Source organism: Pseudorasbora parva, chromosome 18, assembly GCF_024679245.1.
Source record: "Pseudorasbora parva isolate DD20220531a chromosome 18, ASM2467924v1, whole genome shotgun sequence".
NCBI lineage: Eukaryota > Metazoa > Chordata > Actinopteri > Cypriniformes > Gobionidae > Pseudorasbora > Pseudorasbora parva.
The window spans coordinates 3,745,014-3,765,013 of record NC_090189.1 but is presented as its reverse complement, the minus strand read 5'-3'; the positions used below and the strand labels follow the sequence as shown (position 1 = coordinate 3,765,013).

General features: G+C 39.3%; 1 protein-coding gene and 1 long non-coding RNA gene across 9 annotated transcripts in view; one reads left to right on the top strand and one right to left on the bottom strand.

Moving 5' to 3' along the window:
• The window catches only part of LOC137046942 (uncharacterized), a 9,406-nt gene extending 146 nt beyond the window's left edge, over window positions 1-9,260 (top strand). The window contains exons 1-3 of the long non-coding RNA XR_010899118.1: window positions 1-1,613; window positions 4,375-4,432; window positions 9,137-9,260. The exon at window positions 1-1,613 is cut by the window's left edge and continues 146 nt beyond it. This is a non-coding gene — a long non-coding RNA (uncharacterized lncRNA). The remainder of the gene's footprint in view (window positions 1,614-4,374; window positions 4,433-9,136) is intronic.
• The window catches only part of LOC137046937 (transcription factor 4-like), a 196,233-nt gene that overhangs the window by 38,005 nt on the left and 138,228 nt on the right, over window positions 1-20,000 (bottom strand). For all 8 annotated transcript variants that reach the window (XM_067424441.1, XM_067424439.1, XM_067424442.1 and 5 more), the window contains 6 exons: window positions 14,701-14,806; window positions 12,487-12,620; window positions 11,433-11,571; window positions 9,188-9,258; window positions 7,771-7,849; window positions 2,892-2,968 (listed from right to left, as the gene is read on the bottom strand). In XM_067424441.1, the coding sequence (XP_067280542.1) occupies window positions 2,892-2,968; window positions 7,771-7,849; window positions 9,188-9,258; window positions 11,433-11,571; window positions 12,487-12,620; window positions 14,701-14,806 (606 nt within the window). The remainder of the gene's footprint in view (window positions 1-2,891; window positions 2,969-7,770; window positions 7,850-9,187; window positions 9,259-11,432; window positions 11,572-12,486; window positions 12,621-14,700; window positions 14,807-20,000) is intronic.

Below are 20,000 nucleotides of genomic sequence, written 5' to 3'. Positions count from 1 at the left end.
GTGCAGCCGCACTGGGGCCCGTGCGGCAGGGGGGCCCGCAGCGCACACGGGCCCATGCCCACATTGCAAACGTGCCCATGGCGACAAAGTGACTCCGCAGAATATTGTGACACTCACATTTCAAATGAAAAGCACTGGTTTCAGATTTCACACGGCTGTCGCGCTCTACCGTCACGCTAAGGATAGGCTACTGACCACCTTTTTCAGCATGTGAGCGGAGCACAGTTGCGTGATGCTCGATCCGCTAGATATTCCGCTCTATGCCAGTGAGCTCCACAATTCACTATAAAATGTGAATTATTTGATTTAAATCTAGCGATTTCAAGCTTTCATTAGACGTATGTTTCATGTTTTTGTCATGTATTCACCGAGTTTCAGATTCTCGCAGATAGAAAGCGCACCTTTTTTATTTATTTTACTAAAGCACAAAGTTTTGTTGTCATGTGAGTGTACACAAATAAAAGTAGACAATTAATAGTTTATAATTATGTCTCACATTTATCTGTATGGCCAAAAATTACGGAGTATTGCGAGTTATAGGCTATCCCCCGTCATGACTCGTGATGGGGCTCCTCAGTGATACACTAACACCAGCGATTATAAAAGAAAAATGTGGGCAAAACGGTCTCTCTTTATAAACTTTGTTCAATGCATGCGAGTGCTGCCTTAGGTTAGAATATGGACAGTGATTTTCACCATCATCACCCGCGTGTAGTGCCAGAAGACGCGAATGGGAACATCTGCCTCTGTGCGCTCATCCGAAAGCGCGCAGTCTCACATCGCGCGCAAATATTGATTTCTCTCACAAGTCTTGCGTTTGAACGGACAAACTCACAAAAAAGTAGCCTATGTCAACATGTCCATCTTGATGATTCTCTAGTAATATTGTTATCTACTTTTTTGGCCTTCAGAACATCTTAAAATGCACATATGTAGATCCTAGAAATCAAAATTTTCTCTGGGGAGCATGCCCCCGAACCCCCCTAAATAACCTAAATAACTCACATTTGGAATCTTAGTGATTATAAAATAGTGTCTTTTTTTACGATTAAGGGATGTAGGCCCTACGGTGACACAGAATAAGCCATTAATATTTGATTTGTAAATAATAATAAACAACCGATATCCTGATATAGAAATCAAACCTAAACCTAAAGTGTTACATATGCTAAGTTAGGGCCTAACTGCATAGCCTGCACTGGGGCCCATCATTAGTAAGTTATGCCACTGCTCCTGTGCATTAGCTGTAGCTAGACAATCATGACAGAACAAATGAAGAATGCATGTTTAGACTGTTAAAACAATAATTGTTATTGCTTGACAAATGGTACAACACACAAATGTGTTAAAATTGGCAACAATGACAACTACAAACCTAATATATTCTGTCAATTTATTCACGTTTAAATCAAACTTTTATTTTGACGGGTTGCCGTGACCTTTGAGTGTCTGTGTTCATGACACGCGCTCCCGTCATTCACACAGAGACGCAAAACATGGAAGAGTAAAGTTTAAATAGCATTTAATATACACGGACACTGGTATATATTCGGCTACAGTCTGGAGCCCTGCGTGACGCGACTGAACGCAGCTGCGGGACCGAATACAGTCTTGTGAGTCGATGCTATACAGATACTATATCGTCACATTTTTAAAATTTTAGTATGTACTTAGTACTGGTAATTGTGACATCCCTACATAAAACCATGGGTAATTTTCGTAAGGGGATCATGGTTCCGTGTAATCACAAACTGTATGTATCGTCTCACATGCCTAAGTTACCTAAACTAACACGAGTCAGTACATTGCATCGGAATCTGAGGTAAAACTTTTGTCGTCTTAACGTCATGTAAGCTTAAGTTGCCGCGAAGAAGAAAAAAAACTATAATTATGCTAATTAAAATGATTATTAATGAAAACATATGAACTTATCTTAAAATATCTGTAGCCAGCATCTGTGTCTTTTGCACTGTCCTTTCAAAATGACAGTTTGGGAGCGAATTTAAACGAGTTGAGGCGGGAAGCACGTGAAACAACCAAGCGCTGGGTAGAATCAACCAAGCATTGCGACCCAGCAGGTTTAACCCAACGACTGGAAATTTGAAACTACCCAATGGTGTTCAAAATGTGATCAAATAAACCAACAAAAATTACCCAACAGTCTTAACCCAGCATTTTGGGTTAAAAAAACAACCCAGCATTATTTAGAATGCATTCACTAGTACTACTATGGTATAATAATATGGTGAAAATACTACTATAGTACTACTATGGTTAAAAATACTATCGAAAAAATACTATGGTTGTTCTCTCTGCTTTGTTACAAACATTCTTCAGCAGAAAAAAGAAACTCGTACAGGTTTGGAACAACTTAAGGATGAGCACATTTTTTGGGGTGAACTATCCCTTTAATGCTTTTATAATTGCTTGCTTTCACCATTATCATTGATTTATTGTCTTGTACTGTATAATGTATAATTATATAAATGTATAAATTATATAATGTATAATTTGAAATGTACAAATATAGCATAACATTATGACCGGTGAAGTGAATAACACTGATGATCTCTTCATCACGGCTCCTGTAAGTGGGTGGGATATATTAGGCAGCAAGTGAACATTTTGTCCTCAGAGTTGATGTGTTAGAAGCAGGAAAAATGGGCAAGCGTAAGGATTTGAGCGAGTTTGACAAGGGCCAGATTGTGACGGCTAGACGACTGGGTCAGAGCATCTCCAAAACTGCAGCTCTTGTGGGCTGTTCCCGGTCTGCAGTGGTCAGTATCTATCAAAAGTGCTCCAAGGAAGGAACAGTGGAGAACCGGCCACAGGGTCATGGTGCTCATTGATGCACGTTGGGGAGTATCGTGTATTGTGTCAGTATCTCTTACCAACGAGTGCAGCGGCGGCTCGTAACTGGGGGACGACGCTCCCTGACCGTTTCTGGACCAGACGGCCGTACTGGCAGCTAGAGGGACGAGATCAACAACATGATCACTCTCATCAACGAACATCTCGATTACTCAAACACATTTATATCTATAGCACTTTTTATCCAGGAAATGCAGATCACAAGGTAAAAAACAAACATAAACATCAAATACATACAGCAGTGATGATGCGATTTCATATGTTAACACAACATCAATAAATACTGATATCAATACATTCAAAAGAAGATACGTCTCGACTCTACTGTTAAAAATATGAGTGCTTTGTAGCCTGCCTAATTTTTTGTCCTCTTCTTTTATAGATAGATAGATGGATGGCTGGATGGCTGGATTGATGGATGGGTAGGTGGGTGATAGATAGATAGATAGATAGATAGATAGATAGATAGATAGATAGATAGATAGATAGATAGATAGATAGATAGATAGATAGATAGATAGATAGATGGATGATGGGTGGGTGGATGATAGATAGATAGATAGATAGATAGATAGATAGATAGATAGGGATGGATGGATGGGTCGATGATAGATAGATAGATAGATAGATAGATAGATAGATAGATAGATAGATAGATAGATAGATAGATAGATAGATGGGTGGGTGGATGATAGATAGATAGATAGATAGATAGATAGATAGATAGATAGATAGATAGATAGATAGATAGATAGATAGATAGATAGATAGATAGATAGATAGATAGATAGATGGATGATGGGTGGGTGGATGATAGATAGATAGATAGATAGATAGATAGATAGATAGATAGATAGGGATGGATGGATGGGTCGATGATAGATAGATAGATAGATAGATAGATAGATAGATAGATAGATAGATAGATGGGTGGGTGGATGATAGATAGATAGATAGATAGATAGATAAATAGATAGATAGATAGATAGATAGATAGATAGATAGATAGATGGGTGGGTGGATGATAGATAGATAGATAGATAGATAGATAGATAGATAGATAGATAGATAGATAGATAGATAGGGATGGATGGATGGGTGGGTGGATGATAGATAGATAGATAGATGGGTGGGTGGATGATAGATAGATAGATAGATAGATAGATAGATAGATAGATAGATAGATAGGGATGGATGGATGGGTGGGTGGATGATAGATAGATAGATAGATGGATGGATAGATGGATAGATAGATAGGGATGGATGGATGGATGGGTGGATGATAGATAGATAGATAGATAGATAGATAGGGATGGATGGATGGATGGATGGGTGGATGATGGATGGATGGATTACATTTGTAATAGTAAATCATTCCCGTATCTCCTCTAAATCTGTTTTCCATTGATCCGACACTCAAGCCAGACCAATTAACTCTCCTTCACTCCAGCGGAATAAATCCCTCCGTCCTCTTGTCCTCTTTTCTTTTGTGTGTTTCTTCAGGCAGGACCAGTGGAGATCTGAAGCTCCTCAGCCGGTGGGGCGGCCCTGCCTTTGATAGGTGACGACCCCAATGCTAATAACGCCTCGTTATTCTTCCCTTCTTCCTTCACCTCGTTATTCTTCCCTTCTTCTTCTCTCTTCCCGTGCGCCGGCGGCCGGTAATTAGAGAGGAGCGGCGCTCATTCATTCCTTCTCCCTGACCTTCACCTGTTTGCGTTTGTGCCATCCGCTCAGTGCGTACATCACGGCTAATTATGTTGTGTTTTTTCAAATTGTACTTCTTTACAGAAACATGCATTCAGACACTTCTCTGTATTATTAAAGCTCATTTCCAAATGCTAATTAGCACATAATTATAGCCACATTCATGTGCAAATAAATTTTGCATGTGTCCGCGCCGCTGCCAATGAGAAAATTATTAAATTAGTTACTTAAACTTCTCTCGCGTGTTTAAGTTTAAATATTAATTCGCACTTGCGCATTTAATGGCTGTCGGTCTAATAACGTTGGCGCGCTCAGACATACCAATTAGGCTGCGGTGGTTTCCACGGTGACTCGAATAACGACGTGATAATCAGGCATTGAGATGAACATCCGACTGAATACAACATACCAAAAGCTTTTCAACTTTAGAATCAGAATCACACACTTTGGTTTGACTTAACTAGCCTGCTAATGTTTCATTTACTCTTTTTAAATAAGGCAGCGGCTTATGAAGTTTTATTAGTAACTAGATTCTATTCACACTCAGGGAAAATAGCATATTTTCTTAATGATAATTGCTAAGTATTTACACTAAGAGCAAATAGCCACACTGTAAAAAAAATATTGTTGGTTTAACTTGAAAAAGTCAGTAACCTGTTGCCTTAAAATTGAGTTGAATGAAATTAAAAATGTGAGTTGATACAATGAAGGAAATTTGTTTAATAAATAGAAACTCAAAATATTATTGTATCTGAACCACATAAAAAAATTGATAAATCATGAAAATATTACTATTTGGCTCCGTCATCACAAATAAAACACACACAATTACCCAATATGCTTACACAATCTTTCAAAGGTTGTCGAATCTCAAAAAATTGTATTAATGTATTAACTCAAATTTTTAATTTCAATGAACTCAAAATTTTAAGGCAACCAGGAAACTTTTTTTCTAAATACTTTTTTACAGTGTAGTAATTACATAAAAATTTTCCTTTTTTTTGTGACAGACAAAAAAAGGCAAATTTTGAGCGTTTGCAGTACAATCGAATTGGATTTTTAAGTTATTTCAACTTAAATTATGTTAAACTGACTTTAAAAAATGAGTTACATCTTGTATAACTAATAAAAAAAGTTTAACATTTCTGAACTTATTTTGATGAGTTAAAACAATGCAAAAAAATATGTTGTCATAACTTATTGAACATATAATTTTTTTGTGTATTTGCACCTCAGTATTGTTATCAACAGGATGTAATAATAACAGTGTTAATTACTATTTTTATTTAAATTACTTAACGAGATACCGCCTAAAAGCCCTCCTTACACCCATCCCTAACCCCAACCAATAAATGCTTTTATTATTATTATTATTAAATATTTAGTTTGGCACTTTATTTCCACATTTAGAACATTTTCTCCATTTTTATTGAAAGTAAATGCCTTTCTGATGTGATTTGTGATGAGAAAAGAGAGAAGAGCGAGCTCTGCAAAAGGCGGATTCGAACACGTGTTGATTGCGACAAAACGGTGAACTTTTCGCCATGCATACGCTGTGAAAAAAATAAGTTACCTGGTTGCCTTAATTTTGAGTTCATTGAAATACATTTTTTAGTTAATTCAATTAATATTTTTGAGATTCGACAACCTTTATTCAAATATTATTAAACGATTTTGTAAGCATTTTGGGTAATTGTGTGCGTTTTATTTCTGATGACGGATCCAAATAGTGCTATTTTCATGATTTATCACATCTTAAAGCCGCACTTGGCTACTTTTGCTCTCGAGGTCCCCCTACAGTTTGGAAAAAATAATGTCCTCAACTACTGTCGTAAGCTGTCATCCTACAACAGGGGATGCCATCGCGCGTGCATTTGTTGACATGACAACCCTGATAGCCCTGAACTAGTGATGCGCGGGTCGTCTCATAACCGCGGCGGGTTGTAAAAATATATACAGTGGTGCGGTGCGGGCCAAATAACTTCATAAAAGCGGCCCGCGGGTCGGTGCAGCACTAACAGTTCCCCTGAACACTGCAAGAGGAGTTCACATGCAAGTGTTCTTCTGGCGGCGCGTGTGAAATGTCTTCAACCCAGGTAAGTAACGTTACAGTCATTGGCATATGCTTAAGCATGTCATATGAATATCATTTCATGGGTTTTATTTTTTTCAAACACCAAATAATCGCGATGCTCACGTTTACAAGCCAGCGTCATTATAGTAGTCTATTGGTTAGCGTTTTCCAGAATCTATATGATACTTCAGTTCAATGTTTGAGTGGTCGGTAATCACCGTAACAAGCAGGACAGCATCGGTCGGCCACGCCTCCTTCAGCTCACGCCGACGAGCAAACGCTGGTCACATGTTGATCCTCGTCCTGCCTTTAATCACAGCACTTTTTCGTTTCCTCTTATTGCGTTCCTCCAACAAAACCTTTTCTTTCTTATTTGTCTGTGCTGCTTCGGACATGACTATATTATCCGACGAACAAAGTTGGGCTCGCACGTCCGAATGTAAGGAAGTGTGTGTGTTGGTGGAAGTGACGTATATGCCGTAAAGCAGTCGAATTTTGTAGTTCTTTTTGTTCTCGGGTTACTACCCGAAACCCGAAGTTTAAAAGTACGATTAAAAACGATACAGACCCCATCAGGCTATGGCAGACGTGTCATTCAACCTATTGTAAGTCGATGTATCATCACAAGAGTCTTAAAAAATATATTATGAAGGTTGAAAAGTTACCTAGTGCTCCTTTAATGTGGTTCAGATACAATAATATTTTGAGTTTTTATTTATTAAACAAATTTCCTTCATTGTATCAACTCACATTTTTAATTTTAATGAACTCAAAATTTTAAGACAACCAGGTTCCTTACTTTTTTAAGTTAAACCAACAATATTTTTTACAGTTTACGCTTAACTGATTGCGCCAAAGAGGACGTTGAACTATGGCCGTTTTTTTATTTTATTTTTTATCTTGTTTGCCATTGTTAGGCTGTGCGAAGAACACTTGCCAAAAAGGCACGCTATTTGCACTTGGTGTGAATAGACACTAGGTATAAATAATAGCAATAATAAGCAGTAAAGCGGAATGTAATCAGGTGACTGACATCAGCACAAACAGCTATGTGTGTGTTTAAAACCCTGTTGAGGATAAACACACACACTCTTGTCAGAACACACACACACTGTTACCTGTGAGCGACGGAGGTGATCCCACAGGAGTGGACGGGTTGGATGAGAAGCTGTTATTGGTGTGGTCTGGGGAATAGATCTACAACGACAACAAACACACAGCGATGACAAACGAGAGCATCACAAACACACAACATCATGCTGAAACTCCCAGCAGGAGTGTGTGTGTGTGAAGCCCCACTTCTGCTGGCTCCGATGCTTTTCCAAAAGGCAACATGAAAGCTAGTCTTTTCTCCATGTATATCCGACAACCTGTCCTCCAAAAAAAAAAATAACTCTATAGATTGTTTTTCAAGCACTTTATTACGACCTATATTAACGTTTTAAAGTCATGCGCCCTCTAGCTGGGGTAAAAATAATGACAGTCGTGTTACGTCGTTACAAATCACAATGCGTGTTCATTTTAATGCAATGTGTGGCCTTTTTTACCACCATTTGTCATATTTCCATTTAGCAAATAAAAATATTGTTGATTAATTAACTTTAGTAAACGCTCCTGTGTGTCGTATTTAATTAATACCAATATTGTCGATAGGGGCGCAACTTTAGTAAACGCTCCTGTGTGTCGTATTTAATTAATACCAATATTGTCGATAGGGGCGCAACTTTAGTAAACGCTCCTGTGGGTTGTATTTCAAGGAAGTGACAAACCTATATAGGCGAATAGGAGGACATGTTGATATCCGAACAAGAACAAATGTACACTCTCAGAAAAAAAGGTCCTGTGCTGTCACTGGGGCGGTACCCTAAGGTACAAAAGTGAAAAGGTACATCTTTGTACCTTACTAACCCCTAAATAGTACATATTAATACCTTAAAGGTACATATCAGTACTGTAAGAGTGCATATTAGTACCTTAAAGGAACATAGTACACTGTAAAAAAAAAAAAGAAAAAGTTTCCTGGTTGCCTTAAAAAGTTGATTGAAATTAAAATTTTGAGTTAATACAATGAACATTTTTGAGAATCGACAACCTTAATTAAAATATTAATAAAATATTTTGTGTGTGTTTTATTTGTGATGACGGAGCCAAATTGTGCTATTTTCACGATTTCTCATTTTTTTTATGTGGTTCAGATACAATATTTGGAGTTTCTATTTATTAAACTAATTTCCTTCATTGCATCAACTCAAATTTTTATTTCAATAAACTCAAAATTTTAAGGCAACCAGGTTACTGACTTTTTCAAGTTAAACCAACAATATTTTTTTACAGTGTGGTACCTTTTTGGTTTTGTACCTTAGGTTACCGCCCCAGTGACAGCAATGTACCTTTTATTTCTGACAGTGTAGGGCGGGGCTTGATTTTGTCCCCTTTGTGATTGGACGGTTGTGGTTTGCTAATGGTTCATGTTGTCTTTTGCAGATATGTGTATTGTTGTGTTGGTTCGGGCCTACACGAGACCTGTTGACTCACTGAAGCCAGGGCCTTTCCTAACGCGTCTCCCGTCTGCGAGCTGCTTGCTGCTCCGCTCGACGACCGATTGGCTGGAACACAACAGAGAGAGACAGATTATACACTGAAAAAATATATATGTTCAATAAGATATGACAACATTTGTTTTTGCATTGTTTTCTCTTAATCTCTTAGGATCTCTTCATCTGACCCAATACCTAAACTGAAATTCTACAAAAACTACCTTACTAACTATTAATAAGCAGTAAATTAGGAGTTTATTGAGGCAAAAGTCGTAGTTAATAGTGAATATGTGCTCCCCATACTAAAGTGTAACCATTTTTGTATTATTATTTGTTCCCCCCACAAGCATGCAAATGACATGTTTTAAAAACTCATTGAAATTTCTATAAAGAATACACATCGTTCTAGTTATGTCAAGTTTTAACATAGTTTATTGAGTAGAAATTGCTGAGAAATGGTCATTTGTGAGTTAATTTCTTTTTTTTTAAATATTGTAAATTCATAAAAATTATTTTAATTTAAGGAGTAATAAAGATTTGATTTTGGTATACCTTAATATAATTATTTAATTCTTAATTTTGTTTTTATTAATGTAAAGAATATTAATGTTTTGATTTTAGTATAATTTAATTTTAATATCATTATTTATTAATTTATTAGATTATTTTATTTTTTATTTACAGAATATAAATGGTTTGATTTTGATACAATTTGATATAATTTTTATAAAATTATTTAATCCTTTATTTATTTATGTTTATTTAATGTTTTAATTTTAGTATAATTTATATAATTTGAATATAATTATTGAATCTTTTTTATTAAAATCTAATTTACAGAATATCAATGTTTTAATTTTTGTATAATTAAATATAATTTTAATTATTTTTTTATTTAGTCTAATAATATAGTAAATCAACACCTTTTGAAATTTACAGACTATAATTTTTTTATAATAATATATTGAAATATATTACATTATACATTATAATGTATATTAACATATACAATATTACATTATATTAAAATTATATTATATAATTTTATATAATGCTAATATAATTTCATCCATTTTATTTTTAATAATTTTTTTAATTAAAATGTATTTACAGATTTTCAATTTTAATATAATTTTAAGTTTAACATAGTTAACACATTTAATTTAATTTACACAAAAAAGTTTGAAAACAAGAAGCTTTTTCATTACAGCAGAAATATCATAAATATCTACATGGAGGGCCTGAAGTTAAAAAGTTGAGAACCACTGCTTTAGACAATTAATTTTTACTCAACATTCAAAATTTGTTAATGACAAGGCTGATTTTGGAACAGAAAGTTGGAGGAATGATCGAGGATGTTCATCAGAAACAGTTACTGATCATCTTAACATGACCAAACCGGTTGATCAATAACTAATGTTGTTGGGCAGCTAAACCTGATCTCCTGTAGCTCCCTTGGCTCCTTCTCTCAAAACAGTTATCCTAATATCCTTCCATCCGCAAACACCTAAACATTTGCATTTGTAACGGGCAATGTAAATTATATGCAATATAAACTATACAAAATTTCGAAATTTAAAGCCACGATCTGCAATTTATCATTGTATTCAACATCTTGAGTAAACATACGAAATGGAGGAGCTGTGAAAAAGACCAGCGCAACATCCATTTGGACTTGGTTCGGATTTGAGGCGCCCAAAGTGAAGATACGCGGGCGTGCTCACACACACACACACGTGTTTTTGTGACATACGGGGACATTCCATAGGCGTAATGGTTTTTATACTGTACAAACCGTACTTTATATCCTCTTACACTGACCCTAAAAAACACTTACCTATCTCTCACACACACACACACACACACATTCTGCATTTTTACTTTCTCATAAAAACTCCTCCTGTGTGATTTATAAGCCTTTTGAAAAGTGGGGCCATGGGTAATGTCCTCATATTTCACCCTCTCCTGTAATACCTGTGTCATACCCATGGCATTATACACATTTGTGTCCTCATATGTCCCAAACACAAGCCCACACACAAGGTACAGTTCTGTCACTGAGGCGGTACCCTAAGGTACAAAAGTGAAAAGGTACATCTTTGTACCTTACTAACCCCTAAATGGTACATATCAGTTCTTTAGGAGTGCGTATTAGTACCTTTTTGGTTTTGTACCTTAGGGTACCGCCCCAGTGACATCAATGTACCTTTTTTTCTGACAGTGAAGAGTGTAGTTTGACTCACCCATGACGCTGTCTGTCCCGTTAGTGGTGGTGGCGGAGCAGGACGCCGTGCTGTAGTGATTCGTCCCGCCACTCCGATGGAAACTGGACATGGGAGGAAGACTGGGATTAATCTCAGCGGTCGAGTGTGACGGGTAACTCTGCAAAACACAGAGAGAAAGAGGGTTATTGAACACAAGAGACTGAGACAGTTCATAAGATAACACTTGAACCGTTTATCATCGTTGAACCATTAGAGCGCCTGGAAACACTCGCTATTATTGGACATTGTTTAAAGAGATAGTTCACCCAACAATGAAAAATCTATCAGATTCCTCTCCCTCATGTGGGTGGACAACCGTCAGACCTCCGTTCATCTTCACACACAGATGAAGATATTAGTGTTGAAATCCGATGGCTCAGAAAGGCCTTCATTGATATTGAAGAGTTTTTGTGCACAAAAAATGAAATAACGACTTATATAGTGATGGCCGATTTCAAAACAAAGCTTCGAACTGTTATGAATCAGTGAATCGATTCATGATTCAGATCGCCAATGAAATGTGATTTCAGCAGTTTGACTCACGATCTGAATCATGAATCGATTCACTGATTCATAACAGTTCGAAGCTTTGTTTTGAAATCGGCCCATCACAATATAAGTCATTATTTAGTTTTTTGCGCACAAAAACTCGTCAATATCAATGAAGGCCTTTCTGAGCCTTCATGAACGGTTTGAAACTTATATTTAGTTTTTTTGCCCACAAAAACTCTTCTGGTGTCTTCATAAATGATTGTCGAGCCGCTGTAGTGAGATGGGCTTTGTGACGACGTCTTTAGTGTCTTTATGGGTCTTGAGAGAGGAAATGACATTGGTGTCAATGAAGGCCTTTCTGAGCCATCGGATTTCAACACTAATATCTTCATCTGTGTGTGAAGATGAGCGGAGGTCTGACTGCTGTCCAACCACAGGAGGAATTAATAACTGAATTTACATTTTTGGGTGAACAAACCCTTTAAAGCCCGTAAGACAGCTGAACTAATCTAGCTGAAGAGAGGCGAGTAAAATCACTCACGAGTCTCTCGTGTGGGTGAAGGCCGCAGTAGCTGCTGCTCTGAGCGCTGTGTGTGGAGTTTCCCAGCATGCTGTTGTATCCGGGCTGGTTCATACTGCCGGATGAGCTCCATGGGTCTGTGCTGTGGTGACCGTCTGAAATCATTCATGAAACACACACAGAGAAGATCAGAGTTAGATCAGGCTGTAACTTTAGAGGGGTCCAATAACAACAACAATTTTTATCTGGCTGGTTTGTTTCTGTTTTAGTGAAGCACAGAACAAATGTTTTGAGTGGTTTTAGGCTATTGCTATGTGGTTTCTAGGGTGATACAAGTGTTTAGGGTGATCCAAGTGTTTTAGGCTGTTGCTTTGTGGTTTCTAGGGTGATACAAGTGTTTTAGTCTGTTGCTATGTGGTTTCTAGGGTGATACAAGTGTTTTAGGCAGTTGCTATGTGGTTTCTAGGGTGATACAAGTGTTTTAGGCTGTTGCTATGTGGTTTCTAGGGTGATACAAGTATTTTAGGCAGTTGCTGTATAGTTTCTAGGGTGAAACAAGTGTTTTAGTCTGTTGCTATGTGGTTTCTAGGATGATACAAGTGTTTTATGCAGTTGCTATGTGGTTTCTAGGGTGATACAAGTGTTTTAGGCAGTTGTTATATAGTTTCTAGGGTGATGCAAGTGTTTTAAGCTGTTGCTATGTGGTTTCTAGGGTGATGCAAGTGTTTTAGTCTGTTGCTATGTGGTTTCTAGGATGATACAAGTGTTTTAGTCAGTTGCTATGTGGTTTCTAGGGTGATACAAGTGTTTTAGTCTGTTGCTAAGTGGTTTCTAGGATGATACAAGTGTTTCAGGCTGTTGCTATGTGGTTTCTAGGATGATACAAGTGTTTCAGGCTGTTGCTATGTGGTTTCTAGGATGATACAAGTGTTTTAGTCAGTTGCTATGTGGTTTCTAGGGTGATACAAGTGTTTTAGTCTGTTGCTATGTGGTTTCTAGGATGATACAAATGTTTTAGGCTGTTGTTATGTGGTTTCTAGGGTGATACAAGTGTTTTAGGCTGTTGCTATGTGGTTTCTAGGGTGCTACAAGTGTTTCAGGCTGTTGCTATGTGGTTTCTAGGGTGATACAAGTGTTTTAGGCTGTTGCTATGTGGTTTCTAGGGTGATAGAAGTGTTTTAGGTGGTTTCTAGGGTGATAGAAGTGTTTTAGGCAGTTGCTATGTGGTTTCTAGGGTGATACAAGTGTTTTAGGCAGTTGCTATGTGGTTTCTAGGGTGATACAAGTGTTTCAGGCTGTTGCTATGGGTTTCTAGGGTGATACAAGTGTTTTAGGCAGTTGCTATGTGGTTTCTAGGGTGATACAAGTGTTTTAGGCAGTTGCTATGGGTTTCTAGGGTGATACAAGTGTTTAGGCTGTTGCTATGTGGTTTTTAAGGTGATACAAGTGTTTTAGGCTGTTGTTATGTTGTTTCTATGGTGATACAACGTTTTAGGCTGTTGCTATGTAGTTTCTAGGGTGATACAAGTGTTTTAGGCAGTTGTTATGTTGTTTCTATGGTGATACAAGTGTTTTAGGCAGTTGCTATGGGTTTCTAGGGTGATACAAGTGTTTTAGGCAGTTGCTATGTGGTTTCTAGGGTGATAAAAGTGTTTCAGGCTGTTGCTATGGGTTTCTAGGGTGATACAAGTGTTTAGGCTGTTGCTATGTGGTTTTTAGGGTGATACAAGTGTTTTAGGCTGTTGTTATGTTGTTTCTATGGTGATACAACATTTTAGGCTGTTGCTATGTAGTTTCTAGGGTGATACAAGTGTTTTAGGCAGTCGCTATGAAATTGCTAGGGTTTTCTGGAAGGTTTAGGCTGTTGCTATGGAATCGCTAGGGTTTTCAGAAAGGTTTAGGCTGTTGCTATGGAATTGCTAGGGTATTCTGGGTGTTTTAGGCTGTTGCTATGTGGTTTGTAGGGTGATGCAAATGTTTTAGGCAGTTGCTATGGAATCGCTATGGTATTCTGGGTGTTTTAGGCTGTTGCTATGGAATCGCTAGGGTATTCTGGGTGTTTAAGGCTGTTGCTATGTGGTTTGTAGGGTGATGCAAATGTTTTAGGCAGTTCTAGAGTATTGTGGATGTTCTTAGAGAGTTACTGTGGCGTTCTGAGCTGCAGTTGCTAGTGTGATCTGAAAGTTTTTAGCTGTTGCTATGCAGTTGCTAGGGTCTGTTCTGTGCACGGTTTACCTGGCATAAAGAAGGAGCTGGGAAAGCTGCCGCCCGGTGCTTTAGAGGACGGGTAACCCGGTGAGTCCCGGTTATAATCAGCAGTGCTGGCAGACGGGGCGTATACCTGAAACACACACACACACACACACACACATGTTAATCAGGACAACTGAAGACACAACACACGCTTTCAATGCTTTCAACATTCATTTCACTTTAGATATTCACGCAATCAAGATCATCATGTCATGAAGAAGAAGCATTAGAGAACAGACAGAAACTGCTCCTCATGATATCAGGAGAGAAACACTTTCCCAGGAATAATTTGCCGTGTTCCCAAAGTGTTGCGACACAATGATTTAGAGCAAATGTGAGAGGAGCAGCTGTGGCAGATCAGTGAGGACATCAGCGCACAAACAGCAGAGCATTCCCGTCTGGAAAACTGTGCTGTAATGACTAGCAGGAACACTGGGAACATGCCGGATGGGAATATTGAGCTGAGATAAACACACAGTGGATGTGTGAGGACAGGACAACCTCCGGAGATACACACACAGAAGAGCTCCCTAAATTCAGCTCATAACAAGATCACAGATTAGATCTCTCTAATGCCTTAAATGTTTCTCCAAGACAGCTCTGATTAAATGCACAGCAAATGAAAACTTTAAGTGGTGTCTGGTGAGAAAAGTGTTTCTTTTTCTGAAGGTATTGTGGGAGAAAAATCTGAGACAAATGAAACTCAACTGAGAACTCGTGGAGTCTCCAGAGCTCACGGGTGAAGTTTGAGGAGTTTTATGGAGACCAAGAGACTTCAGCACAGATGGAGGACTTCACTTTCCCATGAACCATCACACACGCAGGCACATACACACACACGTACACGCACACACAATTTTGTTTTTGTGACATATGGGGACATTCAATAGGTGCAATGGTTTTTATACTGTACAAACCGTATTTTCTATCCCCTTACACTGCCCCTAAACCTACCCAACACACACACACACACACACACACACACACACACACACACACACACACACACACTGCCCCAAAACCTTCCCATCACATGAAACATTCTGCATTTTTACTTTCTCATAAAAACTCCTCCTGTGTGATTTATAAGCCTTTTGAAAAGTGGGGACATGGGTAATGTCCTCATATTTCACCCTCTCCTGTAATACCTGTGTCATACCCATGGCATTATACACATTTGAGTCCTCATATGTCAGTCACACACACACACACACACACACACACACACACACACACACACACACACACACACACACACACACACACACACACACACACACACACACACACACACACACACACACACACACACACACACACACTACCCCTAAACCTAACATTCTGCATTTTTACTTTCTCATAAAAACTCCTCCTGTGTGATTTATAAGCCTTTTGTAAAGTGGGGACATGGGTAATGTCCTCATATTTCACCCTCTCCTGTAATACCTGTGTCATACCCATGGCATTACACACATTTGAGTCCTCATATGTCACAAAAACATGCCCACATGCGCGCACACACACACACACACACACACACACACGTCTGTGAAAGAGATCAGGCTGTGACACTTTGGGGGGGTTCACTAACATGGAGATCTTGTTCTGGCTGGTTTGTTTCTGCTGAAGCACCTGTCCATTGTTAACTCACACATTACATGTTTTAAGTGTTTTTTTGGCAGTTGCTATGCCGTTAAGGTGTTTCAAGTGTTTTGAGCTGTAGTTATGCATTTCGGAGTCCGATATTTTCGCTTGTGTTTTTCCGTATTCGTGACCCGAAAAATTCGTCACGCACAGAGACCTTGCACACTGAGTCCGAAGTGTATTAATGAATGCGTTACGGAGAAAAAAAACACAAAACAAGACAAAGTGACGTCTAGTGAGGATGATTTGTTTGACCTGAGGAGATATTGTGTTCATCCACTCCTGCGATGATGCGATCGCGTAGAGAAGAGTTTCCTCCTATCAAGCGGGATTATCCAGACCGACCGATTCAAAGTTTCAGTGTCAGCGGCTCAGTTTGCTAGCCTGACTAGCCAGGCCCACATCAAGATGTTTGGTCTGGAAACTCTCCATTGACGGCTCAATCCGAGGGGCGGATAAACGGTCGTCTTTAAACTCCCTCTGCACGCGATAGGATAGCGCTACAACCAACCAAAGCAACGAAGGTGAAGCGAAGCTCGCTGACTGATTAAACATTCGCCGTATCCGGTCGGCTAAACTCCGAACACATCTTCCCTTCTTAAGAATGACTTCAGTGCCGTTCTTTGTTCTTTTCTCAGAGAAAAGCTTAACTCCAAGTCTTCCAGAGTCGCGGTCAAAGCTAATTCGCTGATTCGGCTGATTCGCCAGTTTCTGTGTTTACTAAGCCCCTTTCACACAGCGATTCCGGCAAATACACGGATAATGCGACCCGGCATTTGTTCCCGGGCCGCTAGATTTGGTCCATTCACACTGCCAGCGAAATACCGTAATATGTGACGTATAACGGCGAGCGATCTCAGCTATGCGGATAGTAAGGAGCTCCGTGGTCTCGACTTGTGTCCAGTTTGCACACATTTCTGCTTGTTTAATTTTAGTTTCTTTTGTATACGAACACTCTCTGCGTTTAAAACACCGACGAGCTCTTCTGGCACTGCAGGGTTGTGTTATTGAAAAAACAAGCTCTAGGAGTCGCACGATAACTACGTACACGTTGCGGCATTAGTTTTGGCTTTTGTTCACACAGCGCTCGTCCCGGAACGAATCCCGCAATGTTACTACCGACCCGGGTTGAATTCGGTAATCAATTCCGGGACGTGGTTCCTTTCACACAGAAGGCGACCCGGCAATGCTCCGGGAATATTGCGGGTCCGACGTGCAGTGTGAAAGGGGCTCAAGTAGCACGCAAGCGCAACTCGGCCGTCATTATGTTAAGCCCCGCCCACCGACTCTATACACGATGTGATTGGCCCGTCAAGAGCTTGCCGTTTACAGCTCAAAAGGGTACTGAGAGTTGCTAGACGACATTCGCAGCAGATCAGATTTGCTCCCGCTAGGGTGCGTCTAGATTTCTAGGCTATCAGTTTGATGCTTTGTTAGCGATACTGGAGCCACATATAGGACTGTGTTCTGCAAAGAGAGTTTGAGGTAAATAAATAATTTTGTAATGTGCTGCTGCCGCGGCTGGACGTGCAAATGTTTGGGCTTTGTTTCTGTTTGATAGAATTGTAAATATATCTATTAAAATACTGATATTCTGTGTATAACTCCTCCCCCCTGTATCTCACTCTCTCATTGGCTGTCGGTCATCGCCGATGTAATTTTCAGTCAGAACGTATTTCACACAGCAGGAGTTTGAATCGCCAATAGGTCCAGATATGTAGCATGCACAGGCGTCTGCGATTCTCTCTGATCGCGTCTTTGATCATTCACACTGCGTGACTGTCACTCGCGTGCACGCCCACATCCCGCCTCTTTGCCCATTTTCTGTTATCCGGGAGTGACATGCGATGATTCGCTCACAAGATGGCGACGCCCAGCTCGTCTCTACTTTACGCTTCAGAACGGCTCTTCAGAATCCTATGGGTGACGTCGCGGACACGACGTCCATATTTTTTTACAGTTTATGGTTTTGAGCTGTAGTTATGCAGGTTGTGTGTTTTGAGTGTTTTAGGCAGTTTCTAGGTGTTTCAAGCTTTTTAAGCTGTTGTTATACAGTAAGGGTGTTTGGAGTGGGTGGTGTTTGGTCCAGCAGGTGAAATCGAAGCATCTGATCACCACACTTCTGCTCAACAACACACATTATTCGAGGAATAATTCATTTCTGGAGCACAAACGCTGCAAGAGGGAGTCTGTTTACTGCTGCAGATCAGGAGCAGATGGAGTGAAACACACACACACACACACACAAACACACCACACCTTATCAGTGTGTCTTGCTTGCTGCACCTGTGCTGAACTGACCCACAACACACACACACACACACACACACACACACACACTTTGGATTAACTTTGTATTTTATGCAATATACACAAATATTCAGGAAAACTTAAACTATAGCAAACTAACATTCGTTATTTTGCGGAAGGAAGTTACGCCCTCACTTTGGACTTTATTCTATCAACCTGCAACGGCCATAATGCTGTACAGATGTAGAACAACATCAAGAGCTCCAACACACACACACACACACACACACACACACACACACACACACACACACACACACACACACACACACACAGGTCTGGATTTACCATCAAACACTAATCTATTCCACATGAACCACAGCGAGATCGCACACACACACACACACACACACACACACACACACACTCCCTGAGGAGAAGCGGCTTCCTGTGGCTTGATTAGGGAGAACCGTGCAAAGACAAGTGCCTCCCACAACAGCACCTGTGACAGTGTGTGTGTGTGTGTGTGTGTGTGTATGTGACTATGTGTTTCAGGTCAGATGTCAATACAGCCAGGAAACACTTTACACACAACTGAGAGAGAGAGAGAGGGGCACACACACACACACACACAGATTTTGCTGGTTTCTATCAGGTTGTCAGTTCAGACGAGACCACTAAAGACAATTCTAGATCATTTTTATTAGATTTTTGAACTGTTTTATCCAAACTATTAGGTATTCCTATAGGGTTTGCAAGCAACTGAAAGGCTAATAATTAATTAAATATATATTTTTTTATATAAAAAAGAAAACTTGGTGGATGAAACGACGCTAATTATATCATAAAAATGAAATAAATGAAAGCAGTTTCTTTAGGAACATGAGCTAAACAGTGTTTGCCTGAGAAACACACAGATTAAAAAGCTGAACTCTCCAGCTGCGGTTCATTTCTACAAACCGAAGGACGAGTTGAAACGATTCTGTGAAGATCAGCCGCGTGTCACAGATGTTGAACATGGACATTCAGTTTCATATTTAAAGCGCAGTATTCCTTTAAGAACAATAACAGGTGTGGAAAACATCTGGAGCTGATCGAACACAACAAACACACATAATCACACAACACATGAAATTACATAAGAATGAGAGAAAACAAAGAGAGACGAGATGAAGAAAGAGCGCAATTCAGTGTTTGTACTGAGAAATTAGTTCAAGATGTGACACACACACACACACACTGCCCCTAAACCTACCCATCACAGGAAACATTCTGCATTTTTACTTTCTCATAAAAACTCCTCCTGTGTGATTTATAAGCCTTTTGTAAAGTGGGGCCATGGGTAATGTCCTCATATTTCACCCTCTCCTGTAATACCTGTGCCATAC